The 21,452-nt window shown below is 36.2% G+C and overlaps 2 protein-coding genes across 5 annotated transcripts in view; one reads left to right on the top strand and one right to left on the bottom strand.

The window, feature by feature from the left end:
• The window catches only part of LOC136852457 (uncharacterized), a 101,408-nt gene that overhangs the window by 9,746 nt on the left and 70,210 nt on the right, over window positions 1–21,452 (bottom strand). The gene's annotated exons all lie outside the window — the stretch shown is intronic.
• Window positions 12,660–21,156, top strand: LOC136852458 (uncharacterized). Its single transcript, XM_067127093.1, has 2 exons — window positions 12,660–12,957; window positions 16,115–21,156. The coding sequence occupies exons 1-2, from the start codon at window positions 12,940–12,942 to the stop codon at window positions 19,343–19,345; spliced, it is 3,249 nt and encodes a 1,082-aa protein (XP_066983194.1). The 5' UTR covers window positions 12,660–12,939; the 3' UTR covers window positions 19,346–21,156.

Raw genomic sequence — 21,452 nt, 5'->3', positions numbered from 1 at the left:
TATATATATATATATATATATATATAACTCGTAGGCGTCAGGAAAGGCACTCAATACAGCTGATAGTTTATTCCTAATGCCGACGTTTCACAACTACATTGTTGCATTTTCAAGGCTGAAAAACAGCGAGCTGACTCAATAATTAATCATAAAAACATTTATTACAACAACTGATTAAAAACACTACAGTAATGTCTCATTTAAAGTGCTAATTCTTTTAAAAATATCAGAGGCACCATGACACTAAAAGAAAGACCTACCCAGACGGGAGCTAAAACAAGACTATTGAAAGAAGGAGAGAAAAATACAAATTAAAACACAAATAGATAAAAAGGAGAAAACAAGGTAACAATAGGGCAAATAGGACCATCAAGCAATAAACAGCTGAGTGGATGATGTTTGGGTGTTCAATGATGGAACTGTTAATTTTATCATTATGGATTCTAAGGTTGTTAAGTCACTGTCTTTCTGTGTTTGTCCTATTATTCGAAAGTCTTTGTTGTCTATGAGTGTTTTGCATAATTTCGAATGATTCCTTATGCGTACCCATAGAGGAGTTAGCTTCTGAACCGGGAGTAGATTGTCCAACCCAGAACAATCCAACATAAGGAATCATTCGAAATTATGCAAAACACTCATAGACAACAAAGACTTTCGAATAATAGGACAAACACAGAAAGACAGTGACTTAACAACCTTAGAATCCATAATGATAAAATTAACAGTTCCATCATTGAACACTCAAACATCATCCACTCAGCTGTTTATTGCTTGATGGTCCTATTTGCCTTATTGTTACCTTGTTTTCTCCCTTTTATCTATTTGTGTTTTAATTTGTACTTTTCTCTCCTTCTTTCGATAGTCTTGTTTTAGCTCCCGTCTGGGTAGGTCTTTCTTTTAGTGTCATGGTGCCTCTGATATTTTTTAAAGAATTAGCATTTTAAATGAGACAATACTGTAGTGTTTTTAATCAGTTGTTGTAATAAATGTTTTTATGATTAATTATTGAGTCAGCTCGCTGTTTTTCAGCCTTGAAAATGCAACAATGTAGTTGTGAAACGTCGGCATTAGGAATAAACTATCAGCTGTATTGAGTGCCTTTCCTGGACGCCTACGAGTTATGATTTCGAGAGCTGCAGCTCTGATGTTGGATATATATATATATATATATATATATATATATATATATATATATATATATATATATATATATATATATATATACATACATAGACACTTTAAAGGGCCCTAAGAAATTGTTTTGACAAAACCATGCGTTTAAATTGGCAGTTCTGTAGCCCAAATCAACAGCAAACAGGATTAAGTACTGACAATATTAGTATAAGGTTTTGTCCGGCAAACAGTTTCTGTGGGCCGTCTAAACGTCACAGAAAATAATTGTCAGGTAAGTATAGAATCGTCGGTAAAATAAATGACAGTACAATCAACATGGAACTTAAGACATATGCAAAGAATTGCACCACAAACTACCGCAAAAGGTAGAAAACTATTGACAGAATAAAAAGTAACCGCAAAACAAAGAAGCAGAACATCAGTCAAAAAAAAAAAAAAAAAAAAAAAAAGAACCGTTATGCAAATTTCAATCTGGAGAAATTATTGTTCGTGTATATAATATGTCAATTTACTTCAACTAGATTATTATTATTATTATTGTTATTTTTATTATTATTATTATTGTTATTATTGTTATTATTATTGGTATTATTATTATTATTATTATTATTATTATTGTTATTATTATTACTATAATTGTTATTATTATTATTATTATTATTGTTATTATTATTATTATTATTATTGTTATTATTATTATTGTTATTATTATCATTATTATTATTATTATTATTATTATTATTATTATTGTTAATATTATTATTATTATTATTATTATTATTACTATTATTATTATTATTATTATTACTATTATTATTATTATTATTATTATTATTATTATTATTATTATTATTATTATTACAGTTTTTGTTAAACAAAATGGCAGCTTCAACAGCATTTATTTTATATAGTAAACGCTCAATTCGTCTTACCAATTGTTTTTCTTACGCTGGAATGGTTGCAAACAATTGACCAACTGACCATTCCGGCGCAAGACAAACAACTGATAAGACGAATTGAGCGTTTACTATATAAAACAAATGCTGTTGAAACTGCCATTTTGTTTAACAAAACCTGTATTAAAGAAGGTCTTTTTCCTAACATTATTATTATTACTATTATTATCATTAAGAAAAGAAACACTATTCTTCTGGGGCAAGCCCACAGGGACCACTGACTTACAAATTGAAACTCCCAAAGAATAAGGCGTTCGTTTGAAAGACACGACAGTAGGTAACAGGAAATACAGGAAGAAGAGATCAACTGTTCGACAAGAGAGAAAATCAACAAATCAATACATAAACAGATAAAATAGGTAGGTCAATTATAAAACACAATATGGTAACCGAGTCTGAAGAAATTCTTGCGGTTTCACTTCCCGCAGGAAATACCGAGGCGAAGAACATGATGAGGATGATGATGATGATGATGAAGGACGAGCAATTAAAGGAATAAAGTGGCAGTGCAAATGGAAACGGAAGAAAAAGAGAAAAAGGGAGAATTTACGAGAGAGAGAGAGAGAGAAAAAAAAAACCAGCTCGCGGAATATGTTGTTGCTAAGAGACAAGACACAGAGAGGACCTTGAGGGAAAAAAAAGTTACGCAATGAATTACTCCGAAACAGTCTCTCTCTCTCTCTCTCTCTCTCTCTCTCTGAATTGCCGATTCTGAAATTAGAAAGCAGAACACAGAAAACAGGGAAAAAGAGAAGGGGAAAATAGAAAAGAAAAAAAAAGGAAAAAAAAAAAAAAAAAAAAAAAAAAAAAAAACCTGACGAAGGAATGAGACCTAGGAGTAAATTTCTGGAAGGTCGTATTAAATGTTGGGAGAATCGCACGATAAAAAAAAACTAAAAAAAAGAACAATGATAATAGCTGAATAAAAAAACACAGGTCTAAACAGCTAAACAGGAAGCGATCTTTAACTTCCTCCCCCCTCCCTCCAAAGTTACCAAACACAAGTCGTAAAAAAACAAAATGAGCAAAACCAAATTACAGAAGAATCTGTAGTTCCTCAGGAGTAGCCGCCTGCGGGGTGGGGATGGGGGGGGGGTGATGGTTACATAAGACCTTCCTTTAAATTTTAAGTCACTGAACGAATGCTTGTAACAAAGACGTGGAAATGACGGTGTCTTTATAGCAATATGAATAAAAATAAATACACAATCATAACGCAACAGAAATAAATGCATTATCTAACCAAAGGACAATAATAATAATAATAATAATAATAATAATAATAATAATAATAATAATAATAATAATAATAATAACTGTTACTATCATCAGTATTCAAAAATACTCAAATGCCATTAATTTGCAAAGCAGCTTCCACAGAATGCAGAGGGAGGAGAATTAAAAGCAAATGGGTAAATGAATTATGAAACGGTGAATGAAAATTAAACAGGTAAATGAATTATAAAAAGGTGGATGAAAGGTGAACGAATTTGGTAAAGGTGAATGAACTATGGAAAGGTGAATGAATTATAAGGTGGATGAATTATTAGAAGGTGAATAAATAACGAATAGTAAATGATTTACGAAGCAGTGAATGAATAATATGCAGTGAACGAGTTTTAAAAAGGTGAATGAATTATGCAGAAATACATGAAAAGGGAGCCAATTGTAAAAAGGTTAAGTTAAATACTTAGTGAATGAATTTTAAAAAGGCGAACGAATTATGAGGATGTGAATGAATTTATGAAACCGTGAATTATGAACAGGTGAATAAAATATGAAACCATGAGTGAATAATGCAAAGGTGAATGAATGATGAAAAGTCAATAAGATATGAAACCGTGAGTGGATTAAGAGAAAGTGAATAGAATATGAAACCGTGAGTGAATAACAAAAAGGTGAATGAATTATGAGAAGTCAATAAAATATGAAACCGCGAGCGAATTATGGAAAGGCGAATGAATTCTGGAACGGCGAGCGAATTGGGAACAGACGAAATGCATTATAAAATCGGGGAATGAATCATGGAACAGTTAATGAACTGTAAAAACAAGTGACTGAATTATGAAACGGTGACTGAATTATGAAAGGGGTGAATGAACTGTAAAAGGGTGAACGAATTCATGGAAAGGTGGATGAAGAACTCCCACTGACCTAACCTAACCTTGACTTCTAAAAAGCCTGCGAAGTGATAAAAGGTTTTTGGATAGAGGAAATAAATAAAAAATAAAAAACATGGACGGACAAGACAAGGAACTGAGCAGTGAGGCAAGAAGAAGAAGGTCTAAATTGTGGGAAAGATGGGATACTGAGGCTTCCGTTCCTTAAATGACTTATACTCTGTCTTTGCAATTGTGAAGTGTCATCTCCAGAAACTGTCATTATTATTATTATTGTTTCTACCTTTCATGTTATCATTGATATTCGTCCTCTTTTACTGCTACTGTGAAGAATATCACTGTAGAGTTTTGGAATTTTCAATTCCCATATTTAGCCTTCTGGGGCCTGTCTTATGTAACCACCTAAGGTCCCTAGCTGGAAATTAATCGTTTGCAGTCTGTATTAATTGTTATAATTTTTAATATTTTTTTTACTATCTTTCTCCATATAATTACGGCCATTACCATTATCATGAATTCTATTTTTTCTGCTTCTTCAGCAACTGTGTAGATACTGCCGATTATTATTCTTATCATGTTAAGTATATCTTAGTTTAACCAGACCACTGAGCTGTATGAATCTAGATTGCGTATTGTATTGTATTTGTATAATTCATGTATATGGCCCTGAGCTGCAATAAAGATCATTATTATTATTATTACCAAATTCATGTATATGGCCCTGAGCTGCAATAAAGATCATTATTATTATTATTACCATTGTAACACGTAAGAAGAAGAAGAAGAAGAAGAAGCAAGATCTCTTAAACGTATATTAACGGCTTTTTCATGAAACTCTGTTATAAGAATTCGTAAACGGTAAACTAAAATCAGTCATCAAAAAGAGGGCAAAACTACGAAAAATATCCTAATCAAATTGAATTTTTTTTTTACTTTTATTATATTTCATTTATTTTCCAACACATAAGAAGAAGAAAAAGAAGAAGAAGAAGCAAAATCTCTTAAACGTATATTAACGGCTCCTGACCATGACTATAAACTTCCATCCACTGCCGTGACATGGAACTTTGCCGGTAAAAAAAAAAAAAATCTCTCTCTCGATCGCCTTACCACGCCTGCGCCGCGACCTCTCAATGATGCTTTCGTTTGACCTTGGGAGTGCCATCATTACCTGACCCTGAACAACGATTGTTTACTTCGAACTTTTCCCCCGTCACTAGCATACTGTGACGTAATGGTGACACAGGAAACAGTTTAGGCACGTCCTTTTGGTTCTTCCATTTACAGAGCTAAGATACAGAACAGAATAGAAAAGAATTTAGAATGTAGGCCATAGGACAAGCACTGGGACCTATGAGGTCATTCAGCAGGCAAACCTCGCAGTTGCAGTGTGGAAGAATTGTTAAGAGAGGATCTTAACAAAGAGAATAGGATGGAAGAAAGAGAATATGAACGGAGGTACAGTAAAAGGAATGAAAGGGGTTGCAGCTACGGGCCGAAGGGACGCTGCAAAGAGCCTTAAGTAATGCCTACAGTGCAACGCATAAGGGGAACTGACGGCACTACCCCACTACGGGGCAGAGCTAAGTTATCGTTTCTTTTTTATTCGCTTAATTGAAATTTATATAATTTCTGGACGGTCTTCCAATGGGAAAGTTCCCAAGACAGCATCAGTTCATTAGTAGCCCACTCGACTCAGTGCACACACTTCCTGCAGTCTGTTTTTTTGAGCTGACGGTAAAATTTCGCAGCAGATATCACTGAAGCAAGACACTGATATCGACTGCAGACATTTACCGTCAGCTTGAAAACACCAGACCATATGAAAGATTTCTATCTATCTATCTATCTATCTATCTATCTATATATATATATATATATATATATATAAATATATATATATATATATATATATATATATATATATATATATATATATATATATATATATATATATATCTATATATGATGTATGTATGTGTGTGTGCCTGTTTATAGATACTGTGTATGTATATAAATTATATATGTATGTATGTATGTATATATATATATATATATATATATATATATATATATATATATATATATATATATATATATATATATATATATATATATATTAACTTTATCACATACACAATTGTTCTGTGCATTAGCAGAATTACTAACAGGACCTCGTTCAAACAAGATGGTATCTAGTGGAGATATTTATTCAGAAAAAGTAGCAAGCTTTCTAAGGCAAACAGTCCTCATTCTCAAGTATCCGCACAATGACCAGGCCGGTCATTGTCGGATACTTGATAATGAGGACAGTTTGCCTTAGAAAGCTTGTAACTATTTCTGAATAAATATCTCCACTAGATACCATCCAGTTTGAATGGGGTCCTGTTAGTAATTCTACTAATGCACAAAACAACTGTGTATGTGATAAAAATTATATATATATATATATATATATATATATATATATATATATATATATATATATATATATATATATATGTGTGTGTGTGTGTGTGTGTGTGTGTGTGTGTGTGTGTATGTGTGTGTGTGTGTGTAACAACACATACACGCAATAGGCTAGAGTCTCTCGCAAGGGACAATGTAAATTAGTCGCGGAGAAAACACTTGGGAAAAGGTATGACGATGAGAACACCTACCAAAGTTAAGACGGCACAAACGCCACCTTACGAGCTGAGGTGACTGGTTTAGGGCAAGACCTCTGGTGCAAAGGTAGCGGTGGTGATTCTCAGTTTTGCCACGCCCACGCCTGAGGAGGGAAATGTAGGAGAGAGAGAGAGAGAGAGAGAGAGAGAGAGAGAGAGAGAGAGAGAGAGAGAGAGAGAGTGTAGAAATGTTGCTTACGTGACGTATTGCCATGGCGGAAAGCGGGTTGTCTCGAAAAATGAGACATACTCATGATATATACTGTATATATATATATATATATATATATATATATATATATATATATATATATATATATATATATGTATCTATATATACATACATACATACACACATGTATATATATATATATATATATATATATATATATATATATATATATATATATATATATATATATATATATATATATATATACATATAAGTATAGACAATTTTGCATAATACGCACACACCCCTGACCACTAAGTGAGGACACCGATAAGCAGCAATAATAATTTCCTGATGCTATCAAAATGCTAATCCTTATAATAACGATTTAAATGAAGATAATACTTCACTTGTCTCTCAATTTCTCGCTAAATGAAACCAGGAATAAACACAGTTCGATGGAGCAGAAAGCTCACATATGAGCTTTTCACGGCACCTTTGAGGAATGTTCAGCTTTATCACATTTTCGACGGCAATCAAAACAAAGATGGAAGTTACTGATAAGATGAAGGACACCAAAATCAATGAAAACTAGTAAAAAATGTGCCGAATTTTCTTCGGCGCAATCGAGTTTTCTGTACAGCGTATAATGCTGCAGTACGAAACTCTCAGCCACGACCTGGCAGCGCTCAGTTGCTCCCCAGGTGCGGTCAAGTTCAGATGCATCGGCGGCTGGCACTCTAGCGGTGCCAGACGCACGATCCATTGCTAACCTTAACCTTAAATGAAATAAAAACTGCTGAGGCTAAACGGCTGCAATTTGGTATGTTTGATGAGTGGAGGGTGGAAGATCAACATAACAATTTGCAGCCCTCTAGCCTCAGTGGCTTTTAAGATCTGAGAGCGGACAGACAAGGCCAAATCAGGAGTTTTCTTTTGCAGAAAACTAATAGCAAGAACGAGGTAAAGAATTTACACTTCTCCGAACACACACTCACACACACACACACACACACACACACACACACACACAGAGTGTTAAGTAAACTTGAGGAAAACCGTAATGCCACACTATGCTTACGTAACAAAGAGCGGTTAACAAGAGGAGCTTTCGACCTCTACAATTTTCCTCAAGTAGAATTTTTTCTTTGGCAGCTGAAAAAGAAAAGTCAAGAAAATTGTTGTCAGTAAGAATAAATCTCAAACCTTACCGACTTTCGTTGTTACATTACTCGTACATAACAACTTACATGGAAGCAATTAACGGTACGCTATACATTTACGAAAGGGTAATACTCTATATACTATTCTTTAGACTGTACTCATACAGCAGCGTAATAATAACACTTCGTTGCGAGATATCAGTATACATATTCTCTAATGTACAAATTATCAAAAGGATATTTTACACTGCTCTTCATGGGTACATTTGTAGAAGTTTTATATATGCTTCGTAATTTAAAATGCAACATGCATATTTTATGAATATTTATTGACAAAAATAATTATATGTATATAAATTATATAATATATGTATGTACACATATATATGTATATATATATATATATATATATATATATATATATTTATACATATACAGTATATACTGTATATATATATATATATATATATATATATATATATATATATATATATATATATATATATATTATACATATATATATATATATATATACTGTATATATATATATATATATATATATATATATATATGTATATATATATATATACTATATATATATATATATATATATATATATATATTATATATATATATATATATATATATATATATATATATGTATAGCATATCCTATCCCCGTAATCTGTATACCTGCAATTCTTTTTCTGTTTTGTCTGTTGTCATCACATCCAGAAACATGGTTTTTGTTTTAATTATTTTCCACAAAGTAAATTATGTCTTTAATATGAATTTTATCGTAATGTCAATTTTTTTCATCATTGCGAATAAATCGAAACTGTTTATGTTGTACTTATTGTTGCTGTGATGTGAATTAATGTATTATTAGCGTTGTGGACGCTACACATCCGTCCACGCACTGTAACAAAACAACAGGAAGCTATGTCCAGATTATACACTTTGAAGAGGTCGCGACGAGTGACGGAGCAACTGTGATGTTGTGTTCTTAGCTCTCAGTGAATGGAACAAAGAGTTAATCTTCTCTTTTTGTCCACCAACTAAATTTGGGAGAACGTAGAAGATTCAGAGAATGTTGTCAAACTAATAAGAAGTTGATCAACAGTAAAAGAGTCACAGACAGAATTCAACGAAATCCGCATATATATATATATATATATATATATATATATATATATATATATATATTACATACACAATTGTTCTGTGCATTCGTACAATTACTAACAGGACCTCATTCAAACCGGATGGTATCTAGTGGAGATAATATTTATTAAAAAAAGTTACAAGCTTTCTAGGACAGAGTCCTTATTGTCCGGATACCTGATAATGAGGACTGTTTGCCCTAGAAAGCTTGTAACTTTTTCTGAATAAATATCTCCACTAGATACCATCCAGTTTGAATGAGGTCCTGTAAGTACTATATATATATATATATATATATATATATATATATATATATATATATATATATATATATATATATATATATATATATAAGTTCACTGGAAAATGCATTTACAAAACGATAGTATCCACTATTGTTTTAAATATGCATTCACAACCGTCAAAAATAAACATTTCATATATGAAACAGACATTTTTAAAAGTAAAAAACATATTAAAAGGAAAAAACATATACATGATTTCATCTCTAAAGTTTACAGTACACAGGGAAAACAAACTATTCTCTGAAAGGAAATATACATATTCCCATAAACATGCGTTTTCGAAAACTCACAGATAATTAAATTCCCTAAAATACATGAATGATATAGGAAAATATAAGCTTTTCTCTCAACTATAAATATACACATTCCCTTCAACATACAACTGCAGAAGAAAATGTGCATATATTACAGAATATACATCTGCAATAGGGAAGATGGTATTTCTGTGAATTATACATTTACTAAAGAAAATAGTCACGTACTGCAAAATATGCACTTGCAAAATCAAAGTCACTTTAAATATAGATTTTTCTAGTATTGATAAAACAATAATATAAACATCACCACACTTTCTCCTCAGTGTGGTTTGTCAGAGTCCACATGTCCACATCAGGCCTTCTCTCCCATGTAGGGAAACTTTTCCTTTTAGGGGAACTCTCCCCTTTTAGGGAAACTCTCCCCTTTTAGGAGAACTCTCCCTTTTAGGGGAACTCTCCCTTGTAGGGCAACTCTCCCTTTTAGGGGAACTTGTAGGGAACTCTCCCTTGTAGGGAAACTCTCCCTTTTAGGGGAACTCTCTCTTGTAGGGATCTCTCCCTTTTATGGGAACTCCCCCTTTTAGGGGAACTCTCCCCTTTCAGGGGAACTCTCCCCTTTTAGGAGAACTCTCCCTTTTAGGGGAATTCCCCCTTTCAGGGGAACTCTCTTTTAGGGGAACTCTCCCTTTTAGGGGAACTCTCCCTTTTAGGGGAACTCTCCCCTCTTAGGGGAACTCTCCCTCTTAAGGGAGCTCTCCCTTTTAGGGGAACTCTCCCTTTTAGGGGATGAGCCTCTGCTGGCATAAAGTTTTATCTACTCTAAGCAGTCAGCCAATCAACCCGCATCCTCTAATATGCAAGTCAGCAAAATTAAAATGTACATCTATATTCTCTGAAATATAGATTCGTGGAAGGAACTGATAACAGAATTGGTCTTAGACGCAGCTTAAATAAGTAAGTATTTGCAAATGTTTATATATATATATATATATATATATATATATATATATATATATATATATATATATATATATATATATCTTATATATATATACATCTTGTATATATATATATATATATATATATATATATATATATATATATACATCTTGTATATATATATATATATATATATATATATATATATATATATATATATATATATATATATATATATGTGTGTGTGTGTGTGTGTGTGTGTGTTTAGTACTAGAATCCAGCAACAGATAAGAACTTTACAATATCTCATAACTAACGTCACCTAAAAATTTTAACAAGAAGTAAGAGATTTTTGGGGAACTGCAGCAACATCAGTCAATTGCCTTCCAAGTATGGCTGTGATGGTTACAGAATGTCACACTTGAGCAACTCCCACCCGCCCCCTGCCTTCCTCATGTGAGCCCACGCCCACCGTCAAATTCTGGGGAAAAGCCCCGTCATTTTCTGTCATTTTCTTCTGACGCATTTTCTTTCCCAGTTTGTTTGTTTCACGATCGCAGAGACGTAAGTGGTTATTTGGAGAGAGAGAGAGAGAGATATTCCCCATTCATAAATTTACTTAGTTCGAGCTTTGCACTTTCCTACTTTTTTTCGTACACCCACGTTGCGTGTGAGAGAGAGAGAGAGAGAGAGAGAGAGAGAGAGAAAGAGCAATGAACTGTTTTCAGAGAGAGAGAGAGAGAGAGAGAGAGAGAGAGAGAGAGAGAGAGCAATGAACTGTTCTCGACAAAGAGAGAGAGAGAGAGAGAGCAACGAATTGTTCTCAGCAGAGAGAGAGAGAGAGAGAGCGCAATGAATTGTTCTCAACAGAGAGAGAGAGAGAGAGAGAGAGCAATGAACTGTTTTCGACAGAGAGAGAGAGAGAGAGAGAGAGAGAGAGAGAGAGAGAGAGAGAGAGAGGGCAATGAATTGTTCTCAACAGAGAGAGAGAGAGAGAGAGAGCGCAATGAATTGTTCTCAACAGAGAGAGAGAGCTCAATGAATTGTTCTCAGAGAGAGAGAGAGAGAGAGAGAGAGAGAGAGAGAGAGAGAGAGAGAGAGAGAGAGAGAGAGAGAGAGCGCAATGAATTGTTCTCAACAGATCTCTTTCAAGCAGCTTATTCTGTTGTTCTGAGTTGCCAGTTCTTTAGTGCTGAGGCTGTACTGACATTCAGAGAAAGATGTCTTCTGTCTCCACAAAATACAAATGTCACGAACAGTTCTTAGGTTTCCAGAAGAAGACTATTCAATTAATCTTCTTTTGTTTCTGGCTAGACCTAATTTCTACGCTTCCACTCAGAGTACGGGGCAAATGCTTTCCAATTTTTAAAACGATTCTGCAGGAATGGGGAAGTTCAGTGCAAATCTTTCGTAGCATTTTTCGGGATAAAGACGATGGCTCATTTTTTCTTGCAAAAACCTTATCGTGAGTGATAGACCTACGTATAACAGAATATATGTCGGAGAAATGTGTACGTACATTAATGGAATAGGCCTATATATAGAGTTTAGCCCAAAGACCAAGCACTGGAACCTGTGAGGTCACTCAGCGCAGGAAAGGCAATTGAGAGTAGGTAGGTTTGAAAGGTGTAACCGGAGGAAAACCTCGCAGCTGCACTATGAAACAGCTGTTAGGAGGGGGTGTAGAGCAAGGTGGAAGAAAGAGGGGCGTGTACGTGCATTAAAAATAGCTGCCTGACACGCAACTTGTCAGCGGAAGAATACACTGGAAGATAAGATAACCGGGAGGAACAGCTAGATAACGGCACCGCCCCCTTTCACCCACTGACCGACCAAACAGGGTTTCAGCGGACGCGCATTCAGACGCAACTCACGCACAAGATCTTCTCCAACACTCGAAACCTGGCTTCGAGTCCGTGAAAACCGGATGCGTGGCCTCGTCAGGAGGTGGAGGTCATCGAGGGCGACCTAACAGAGCACCGACACCGCTGGAAGGAGTGAGGACTACACCTTCACTCTGGGAAGATTGATTGATTTACGTTGTGTTCGTCATACCGTGAGATATGGTATTGAAATTGCAGGTTAGAACCAAAATATCATCTTGTATATCTTTCGTTCACAATCACATGCCATGCTTAGAACGCTAATTGGCTGATTGGTTTGTGCAGACTGGCGCCTCGGGAAGAATGACTGTCGACTCCAGAATATTTAGAGATTAACATCCTGATAGAGACGTTTCATAAAATATTCATCTGGTTCTTAGATACTTCATAGTTGCTTCCGAGCTGTACAGACATCGTTTTTAGTTTTCTGTATAAAAGAAAACTATTGTGCCGACTTTGCCTGTCCGTCCGCCCTCAGATCTTAAAAACTACTGAGGTTAGAGGGCTGCAAATTACTATGTTGATCACCCACCTTCCAATCATCAAACAAACCAAACTACAGCCCTCTAGACTCAGTAGTTTTATTTTTATTTAAGGTTAAATTTAGCCATAATCGTACTTACGGCAGCGCTACAGGTACCAACAACATAGGCCAACACCGGACCATGACTGAGCTTCATGGGCCGTGGCTGACACCACCACCGGACAGAAAACTCGATTGCGCCGAGGAAACTTCGCCGTATTTTTTACTTGTCTATAAAAATTCAAATTTAGAATGAGTTACATACTGAGAAAACCTAACCCGAAAATGTTATAATTCACGCATTTGTAGTCAACAGGCGACACATGATTTGTCATAATTTGTTATATATACCATTTAAGAAAGTGAATTTTGATGAGGAAAATTAATCTATGTCGTAACTCTATCATAAGTATCAACCCTGATGTGAGTGTAAAGAGGGTGAAAAGAATTTGCCCATAGTCTGATCTTCTCCCGAGGACCATGGGAAGAAGGTAACTATCCTTTTTCCGGCAAAGTAATGTAGATAGTGCAGGATCTCTTAATGTTGTGGGATATATATATATATATATATATATATATATATATATATATATATATATATATATATATATATATATATATATATATATATATATATGTATGTATGTATGTATATTATATACAGTTTCTTAATGTTGTGGGAATTATACATATTTTATATATATATATATATATATATATATATATATATATATATATATATATATATATATATATATATATAACTATGAACTGGAATGAGATGTATCAGGCGCATTAATGGATACAATTCTTGATAATTTACAGCTGTCTAGTGTAAAATTTTATCAAAAGTAGGAGAGAGAGAGAGAGAGAGAGAGAGAGAGAGAGAGAGAGAGAGAGAGAGAGAGAGAGAGAGAGAGAGAGAGAGCTTCTTGTAATGACAGGTTACCCACCGAAAGTCGCAAGGGAGACAAAGACATAGAGACAGACAGACAGACAGAAGGAGAGATGTCTAGTGACAAGTATCATCGAAGGGAAGTATAGGAGGATGACTGACGGACATATATATATATATATATATATATATATATATATATATATATATATATATATATATATATATGTTTTACCTCAGTCACTTTTGGACTGTTCCTCGATTCCTCATGCTTATCTAGAAGTCAAATCAAATAATCTCTGGCTTCAGCCTCCAATTTATTTTTACAAATTGGACCGTGCAATCAGAGGGTTGCCAATCTTCACTTTAATTCCTAGTTGAAAACTGGAGTGCGTTTCATTCCCTCTCATATATATATATATATATATATATATATATATATATATATATATATATATATATATATATATACACACACATATATTATATATATATGTGTGTGTGTGTGTATGAGAGGGAATGAAACTCACTCCAGTTTTCAACCAGGAATTAAAGTGAAGATTGGCAACCCTCTGACTGCGCAGTCCAATTTGTAAAAAGAAATTGGAGGCTGAAGCCAGAGAAATTAACTGACTTCTAGATGTGTATGTGGAATCAAACAGGAGTCCAGAAAGTGACAAAGGTAAAAGATAAGGAAGTGTTATAAAAAGTTATGCCCAGACAAAAAGTATAAGAACTGAGAGTTCTAGGATGATCCTTTGTTAAGAAGACAGAGATTACAGTGCTGACTCAATCACAGAAATTTTGATAAATAAAAAAGCAAGACTGCTGTATATTACAAAGCCACTCTAGAGCTGCTGGTCTTCTGCAGTTGCCTGACTGGCTGAAGATGAAGTACATTTTTACAGTTTATCAATAAACCACCTCTCCTGCTGGCTCAAGGGAACATTCCCCCTCTCTCTCTCTCTCCCTCCATCATATCCTCATTTTAGTTTGATAGGACTGTGCTATTTTATTTGTGCAGAACTGTGCTAGATAACAATAAAATAGTTCCCAGCATTAGATGCAATTGTAATAATAATTATTCCTATCAAACGTTCCGTGAAAACTTTTCCCACATTGAGATATACCTTACACACCCTGGTAGGCTGCTCTGTTGTTCTCACAAAATTAGGATAGCACTTTCATGTTAAAGTCACTGGATACTTCTAGGTAAATGCTTACGTTAAATTTCTGGGTAAAACTGCACGGCATGGTAGATACTGTTTAAGCCAAGGGTGAGGTATATACACAAGTACCACAGCACCCTGACTTTTCTACTTATGACCCTTGTGATCATATAAGTAGAAGATATAGCTGTGAACTTCTGAGTTTCGAAGGTGATGACCAAAAGCAACAGAGATAATTAAAGCACACTGATTATGGCCTGAGAACATCTATTTACTGGAGTCAGTGAAAACCATGGCGGTGGCAGGGTGACGAATAGATAAAGAATTACTAGTATCAAAATTACAGTCATTCTTGGACAAGGAACCCCCACCTTGTTTCATTCAACAGGAATCATGAAGGTCATCCCTGACCTCAGCCACCTACGTCATCCGTTGATGAATACCAAATGCAACTGCTCTCCCGCCCACTTTTTACCAACGGGAGTAGCACTTCGAATACGGCCAAGAAGTAGGAGGAGAAAAGGAGGCTAAGGAAGGAGCTATAGCTACTACTACTACTACTACTATTATTATTATTATTATTATTATTTATTATTTGTACATCACAGAGGCATGGTTACAAAGCAATCACTACATTTCGTACCTCATGTGTACACAGCTTCCTTGATTCAAGGTCATCACTCTTTTAACTGTATTTTTGTGTCTCTCTGTCATTGTCATCACCAATCAGTTGTCATTCCAAGAAGTAATTCCAGTAATGTCTTGCAGGTGGACGGCGACGCAGTCCTTCAGCCTGATGACCATCATTTGCTCAGGTACTACGCTGCCGTCAACAGAGTTGTGAAGCCAGCCATGCATCGTGTCTTCATTTTGCTCAGACCTGACAATGGGAAATCTGTCAAGGAACTTCTGTTTGACATCGGTGGATTCTCGCAGAAGAAATACGAAAAACATTTCAGTGAGCCAGAAAAACAAAAACTAGACGAAGGGAAACCCAGCAGTGAATTTGATATATCACTCCTGTACAAACTACTCCAGAGTGTCTGTGGCTTAGCAAAAACTAATGACACCAAGTGGAGTAATGCTGGGTCACTGGAAAATTGTCTCAAAAGACTGAAAGATTATAGGAACATTTTAGCACACGAGCAGATTTCTCTTACCTCTGATGAACTCCGAGGAAAGATCAGAGATATGGAAAGGTTGTGTCAGAACATTCTCGAGGCAGCAGGTCAACAAAGGAATTTACCTGTTGCTGCAGACTTACAAAGAATGCACGATGGGATGGAAGGTGTATTATCAGGAGGGATAGACCTATGGGAACCTTATAAGACTGCTTTTGCCGAATTAAGAAGTGAGCAAACCGCAGTCCTTATCAGGGAAGGAAGGAAAGATATTCACGGGCTGGGCAAGAATTTAAGGATCTTAAATCCATTTGTCTGGCTTTTTGATTCTGACTTTCCCCACTTGGATTTGGAGAGTGTATACACAGAGTGTGAAATAAAAGGCAAGGACGATATCGATATACAACATCTTTTGGTGTCTGCTTTACCTGGACTTCAACCAGATGCATTACCTGACGTCATTGTAATATCTGGTACTCCCGGAATGGGCAAGACGAGTTCGTTTCGCTTTCTAGTCCAAGACTGGCTCGCTTCTAATCCAACCACGCTTGGAATGGAAAACATCGATCTCATGATACCCGTCGTATTGCGACATGTGTGTAGCAATAATATCAAGGATTTGATTAAGGATGAACTTCTGCATAATGTTGCTAAACATCTGAGACCAGATGACATTATCTCAGCTCTGAAGAATGTGTCCTTGCTTTGGATGTTGGATGGGTATGATGAAGCAAGCACAGAAACCAGGAAAGTGGTCAAAGAAATCATTCAGAAATTTCCAGATTCAAGAATACTGATAACAACTCGAGAAGAGTTCACCAACGAAATTGAAACTCAAGTAGCTTCTGTAGGTCGTTCTTGCTTAAGCGTTAGTCTAGTTGGATTTTCCGTGAATAATTTAAAAGAATATGCTGCGAAGATAATTTCTGCTTCTGTTCGAGACCATCAGGAAGGAAGCTATGCACTGAAAAAATTCATGGACTTTACTCAAAATGGGAAACGTTGGGGCATAATGTGTGTTCCTCTATTTGCAGCTATCACAATTGTACTGTGGCTTGACTCCCCTGATATTGATTTACACATAAAGACAACTTCCGCTCTTTACACTCTGCTTGTTGATCACATGATTCAGAGACTAGTAATACGAGAATCATACAGCAGGTTGAATCAAACCATATCTTCATTAAAGGAGAAACTCAGTAGATTTTTTGACTGCATTGGCTTTGTTCTTTGGATGAACGATGATCACTTCACTCTTCACAAGTATGAAGTACACTACTTGCGAAAGAGGTGCTCAGAACTTAAGCTTCCATTCAAGGATTCCATGTCAGCTTTCTTTGTTTATGCTAAAAAGGCTACACCATGGGGCATCAAGGAAGGATACACCATCATCCATCGTGAACTGATGGACTTCTTAGCAGCCAGAGCATTTGCCAACAAAATGATCTGTGAGAGATGGGATGTGATGGAGACTGCTAAACATTTCCTCAAAAGCAAGAGAGAATTATTACTGAAGTTTAAACCTGGCCATTATAGCCTGGATGGTTTGTACGACATAGACAATTTGTCCATGGAGTTACCTAGTGATATATATGAGAACTGTAACAAATGCCTTGAGATGCCAGTAGATTTTCTCCTCGGAAAATACCCCTCTTGTTATGTGTGCAATATTCCTTGGGGGACAGAGAAAATAAGCAATGATTATTATTTATCTAAAAGAATTAATTACAAAATAATTAAATCAACAAAACTCTGGTGTCATGTAAAAACAAACTTGTTCGGCCGATGGTTGTTGTTTCTTTTGGGACACGTGAGTCATAGGGGACAGCTGAATGACAGAAGGCGAAAACAGTTTGCCTTTCTTTTCAATATCACTGACCGTTTATTTCCAGATTATCTTGAAATCTTAAGAGGGGTGAAGGAAGCTGATGACCATTTTTTTACTAGGAAACTATGCAATTACGTTAGCCATATAACGTGGGGATTCCGAGATGATGCCTGTCTTTCACAAGCCAAAGAATTGTTGCAGTTCGTAAAGCCAAAGTCAGTCTTTCTTCATCTTTGTAACAAACCGAATCAGTTGGGTAATGAAGACTCAGTTCCTAACAGATTTGATGCACCGCAGTTCTTACTTGACTGCATTGAAACATTTGTTGAATATCACTGTGAAATTCGCCTTGACATGCGACTCTTCTTCCAAAATGCTGTCCCAGATTTAGAGCTGGTGGTGACATCTCTGGAACGATTGTTCAGAGAAACTTCCCGTTGCCGACTTGTCACATTACGAGGTGTTGTCGACGACAGAGCTCTGGTACTCCTAAAGAGAGCCACTTGCCTGAAAGAGTTATCTCTGATGTACTGTGGGGAAGACCTTCGCCATGTGGCTGAATTAGTGAAGACGTTGCCTGAACTGAGTGTTTTCAGATTAGCTATGGATTTTCGCTGTTGCTCTGGCGAGGAGCTTCCCGTTCTCATTGAAGAAGAGGCGAAAATTCCCGAGCTTTGCGTCATTCTAACCGACGTTTTCCGCTACGATCCTCAGCACGTTGCCTCGGCCCTTAAGAGATTATTTCCAAATCCGTGTCATGTGGTCCTAAGGGGCAGCATTTCAACCTTTGAACCCGTAAGGATGCTGACTTACATTGCTTGGGTGTTGGTCAAGATTAAGCATGTCAAGATCTTACAAATACTGTTAGACACTACTTTCGAAATTCCTCATGTAAGTATGACACCTATTGTACGAGACTTGCACAGATTCACAGGGAAATACTTCTCCAATACTATAATCAAATTCAAATTTACCTGCAACAAAGGGTATTTACACAGCTTCAAACAGACAGCTAAGTCCTGTTTCCAGGCTACCTTGGAGCTCTCCTAAGGGGTTTGTTTTTAGATGAGGTGAAAATGGAGCACTTTGAGGTTAAAGCTAGACATTGCATTAATAATGCATGCAGATCAGAAGTTGCAGATGCAATGCTGGACACATGAAAAATTATTAAATTATTCAAGCGTCCTTTTTTTTGTCCGAGTTCCATAGTTTGTACATTTCTTTCTAAGATGACCGTGATTTTAAGGGGGAACACTGACTGATTGCATGGTTCCTAGGCAGTCGTTTCCAGTTTATCGCTCTCTCTCTCCCGAATACGCAGTTCCTCTATGGGCGAGTCGGTAGAGTTGTCGGCTAGCACTCGCTAGGCCCGAGTTCGATTCTCCGGCCGGCTAATGAGGAATTAGAGGAATTTATTTCTGGTGACAGAAATTCATTTCTCGCTATAATGTGGTTCGGATTCCACAATAAGCTGTAGGTCCCGTTGCTAGGTAACCAACTGGTTCTTAGCCACGTAAAAATAAGTCCAATCCTTCGGGCCAGCCCTCTCTAGGAGAGCTGTTAATCAGCTCCTCAGTGGTCTGGTTAAACTAAGGTATACTTAACTTTTTTTTTCCTCTCCCAAATACACAAGACCAGCGATCTATCCATAACGACTGTTCTTCATCTTGGGTAATAAGCATCATTATTTGACCCTTCAGCCATAATTTCGCACATGACTAATGACAGACAACGGAGCTAATTGCCCTTCTCGTTGCCTGGTAATGACCTCTTTATTCCCGATAATGATTCTCTCTCTCTCTCTCTCTCTCCCGCTGTCGGTGTACTTAACGGCAATATCGCTCTTCGGTTGCTCCGCTTCGGAAATGCGGCGGCGGTGGTGGTTTCAGTTGCTCTCCCCGTCGAGGATTTCAAGGTTGCTTCGTAGGTTTACCGGTGGTCCTTGTTTTATAGCTTTTGGGTTTTTTTTTTTACTGTTGCTGTTGACTTATGTTGATGCTGAATAAGTGCTGTTGCTGCTATGGGAGGAGGAGGAGGAGGAGGAGGAGGAGGAGGAGGAGGAGGAGGAGGAGGAGGAGTTATCGACGTATGCTGATGGTGAATAAGTGCTGTTGCTCCTATAGAAGAAGAAGAAGAAGAAGAAGAAGAAGAAGAAGGAGGAGGAGGAGGAGGAGGAGGAGGAGTTACTGACGTATGCTGATGGTGAACAAGTGTTGTTGCTCCTATAGAAGAAGAAGAAGAAAAAGAAGAAGAAGAAGGAGGAGGAGGAGGAGGAGGAGGAGGAGGAGGAGGAGGAGGAGAGTAAACACAATCCTCACCACGGAACGACTGACTCGCGCACTCCGTCGCGTCAAACCCGAACGACCCCTTCTCCGAAACGGGTAGTTTACGACTAATGACTCCTGGGGCAAAAGAAAAAAAAAAAGAGCTTCACTGGAAGTTGCCATTCGTAGCAAGAATTTTATTTATTTATCTATTTTTTTCTTTAGGTGGTTCTATCACAAGGAGAGAACAGGGAGAGACGATAGGTTCGGAAGACAGGACTGACTAGATGTTACAAAACAAGTGTTGGAAAAATAAGGAAGCTTGCGTGCGCGCAAGATTATATAATGAATGTGTGCACTATACGTATAGGTGAATGCTGCATAATTTCCATGTGCATAGTACTGGAGGTAAGGCTATTAATATACATGAAGTGCGTGCATAGATAATCAAATATCAAACCTACGTCTTAAATGCAATAAAAATAAATATATATACACATATGTATACATACATACATACATACATATATATATATATATATACATACATATATATATATATATATATATATATATATATATATATATATATATATATATATAATATAGGCTATATGGAGAGAGAGAGAGAGAGAGAGAGTTAAGTATACCTTAGTTTAACCAGACCACTGAGCTGATTAACAGCTCTCCTCGGGCTGGCCCGAAGGATTAGACTTATTTTACGTGGCTAAGAACCAACTGGTTACCCAGCAACGGGACCTACAGCTTATTGTGGAATCCGTACCGCATTATAGCGAGAAATGAATTTCTATCACCAGAAATAAATTCCTCTAATTCTTCATCAGCCGGCCGGAGACTCGAACTCGCCCAACGAGGAACTTAGAGAGAGAGAG

This window comes from Macrobrachium rosenbergii, chromosome 25 (genome assembly GCF_040412425.1).
Source record: "Macrobrachium rosenbergii isolate ZJJX-2024 chromosome 25, ASM4041242v1, whole genome shotgun sequence".
NCBI classification, from domain to species: domain Eukaryota; kingdom Metazoa; phylum Arthropoda; class Malacostraca; order Decapoda; family Palaemonidae; genus Macrobrachium; species Macrobrachium rosenbergii.
Note: the sequence above shows the minus strand (reverse complement) of the source record. Positions and strands in the feature narration are given on the sequence as shown.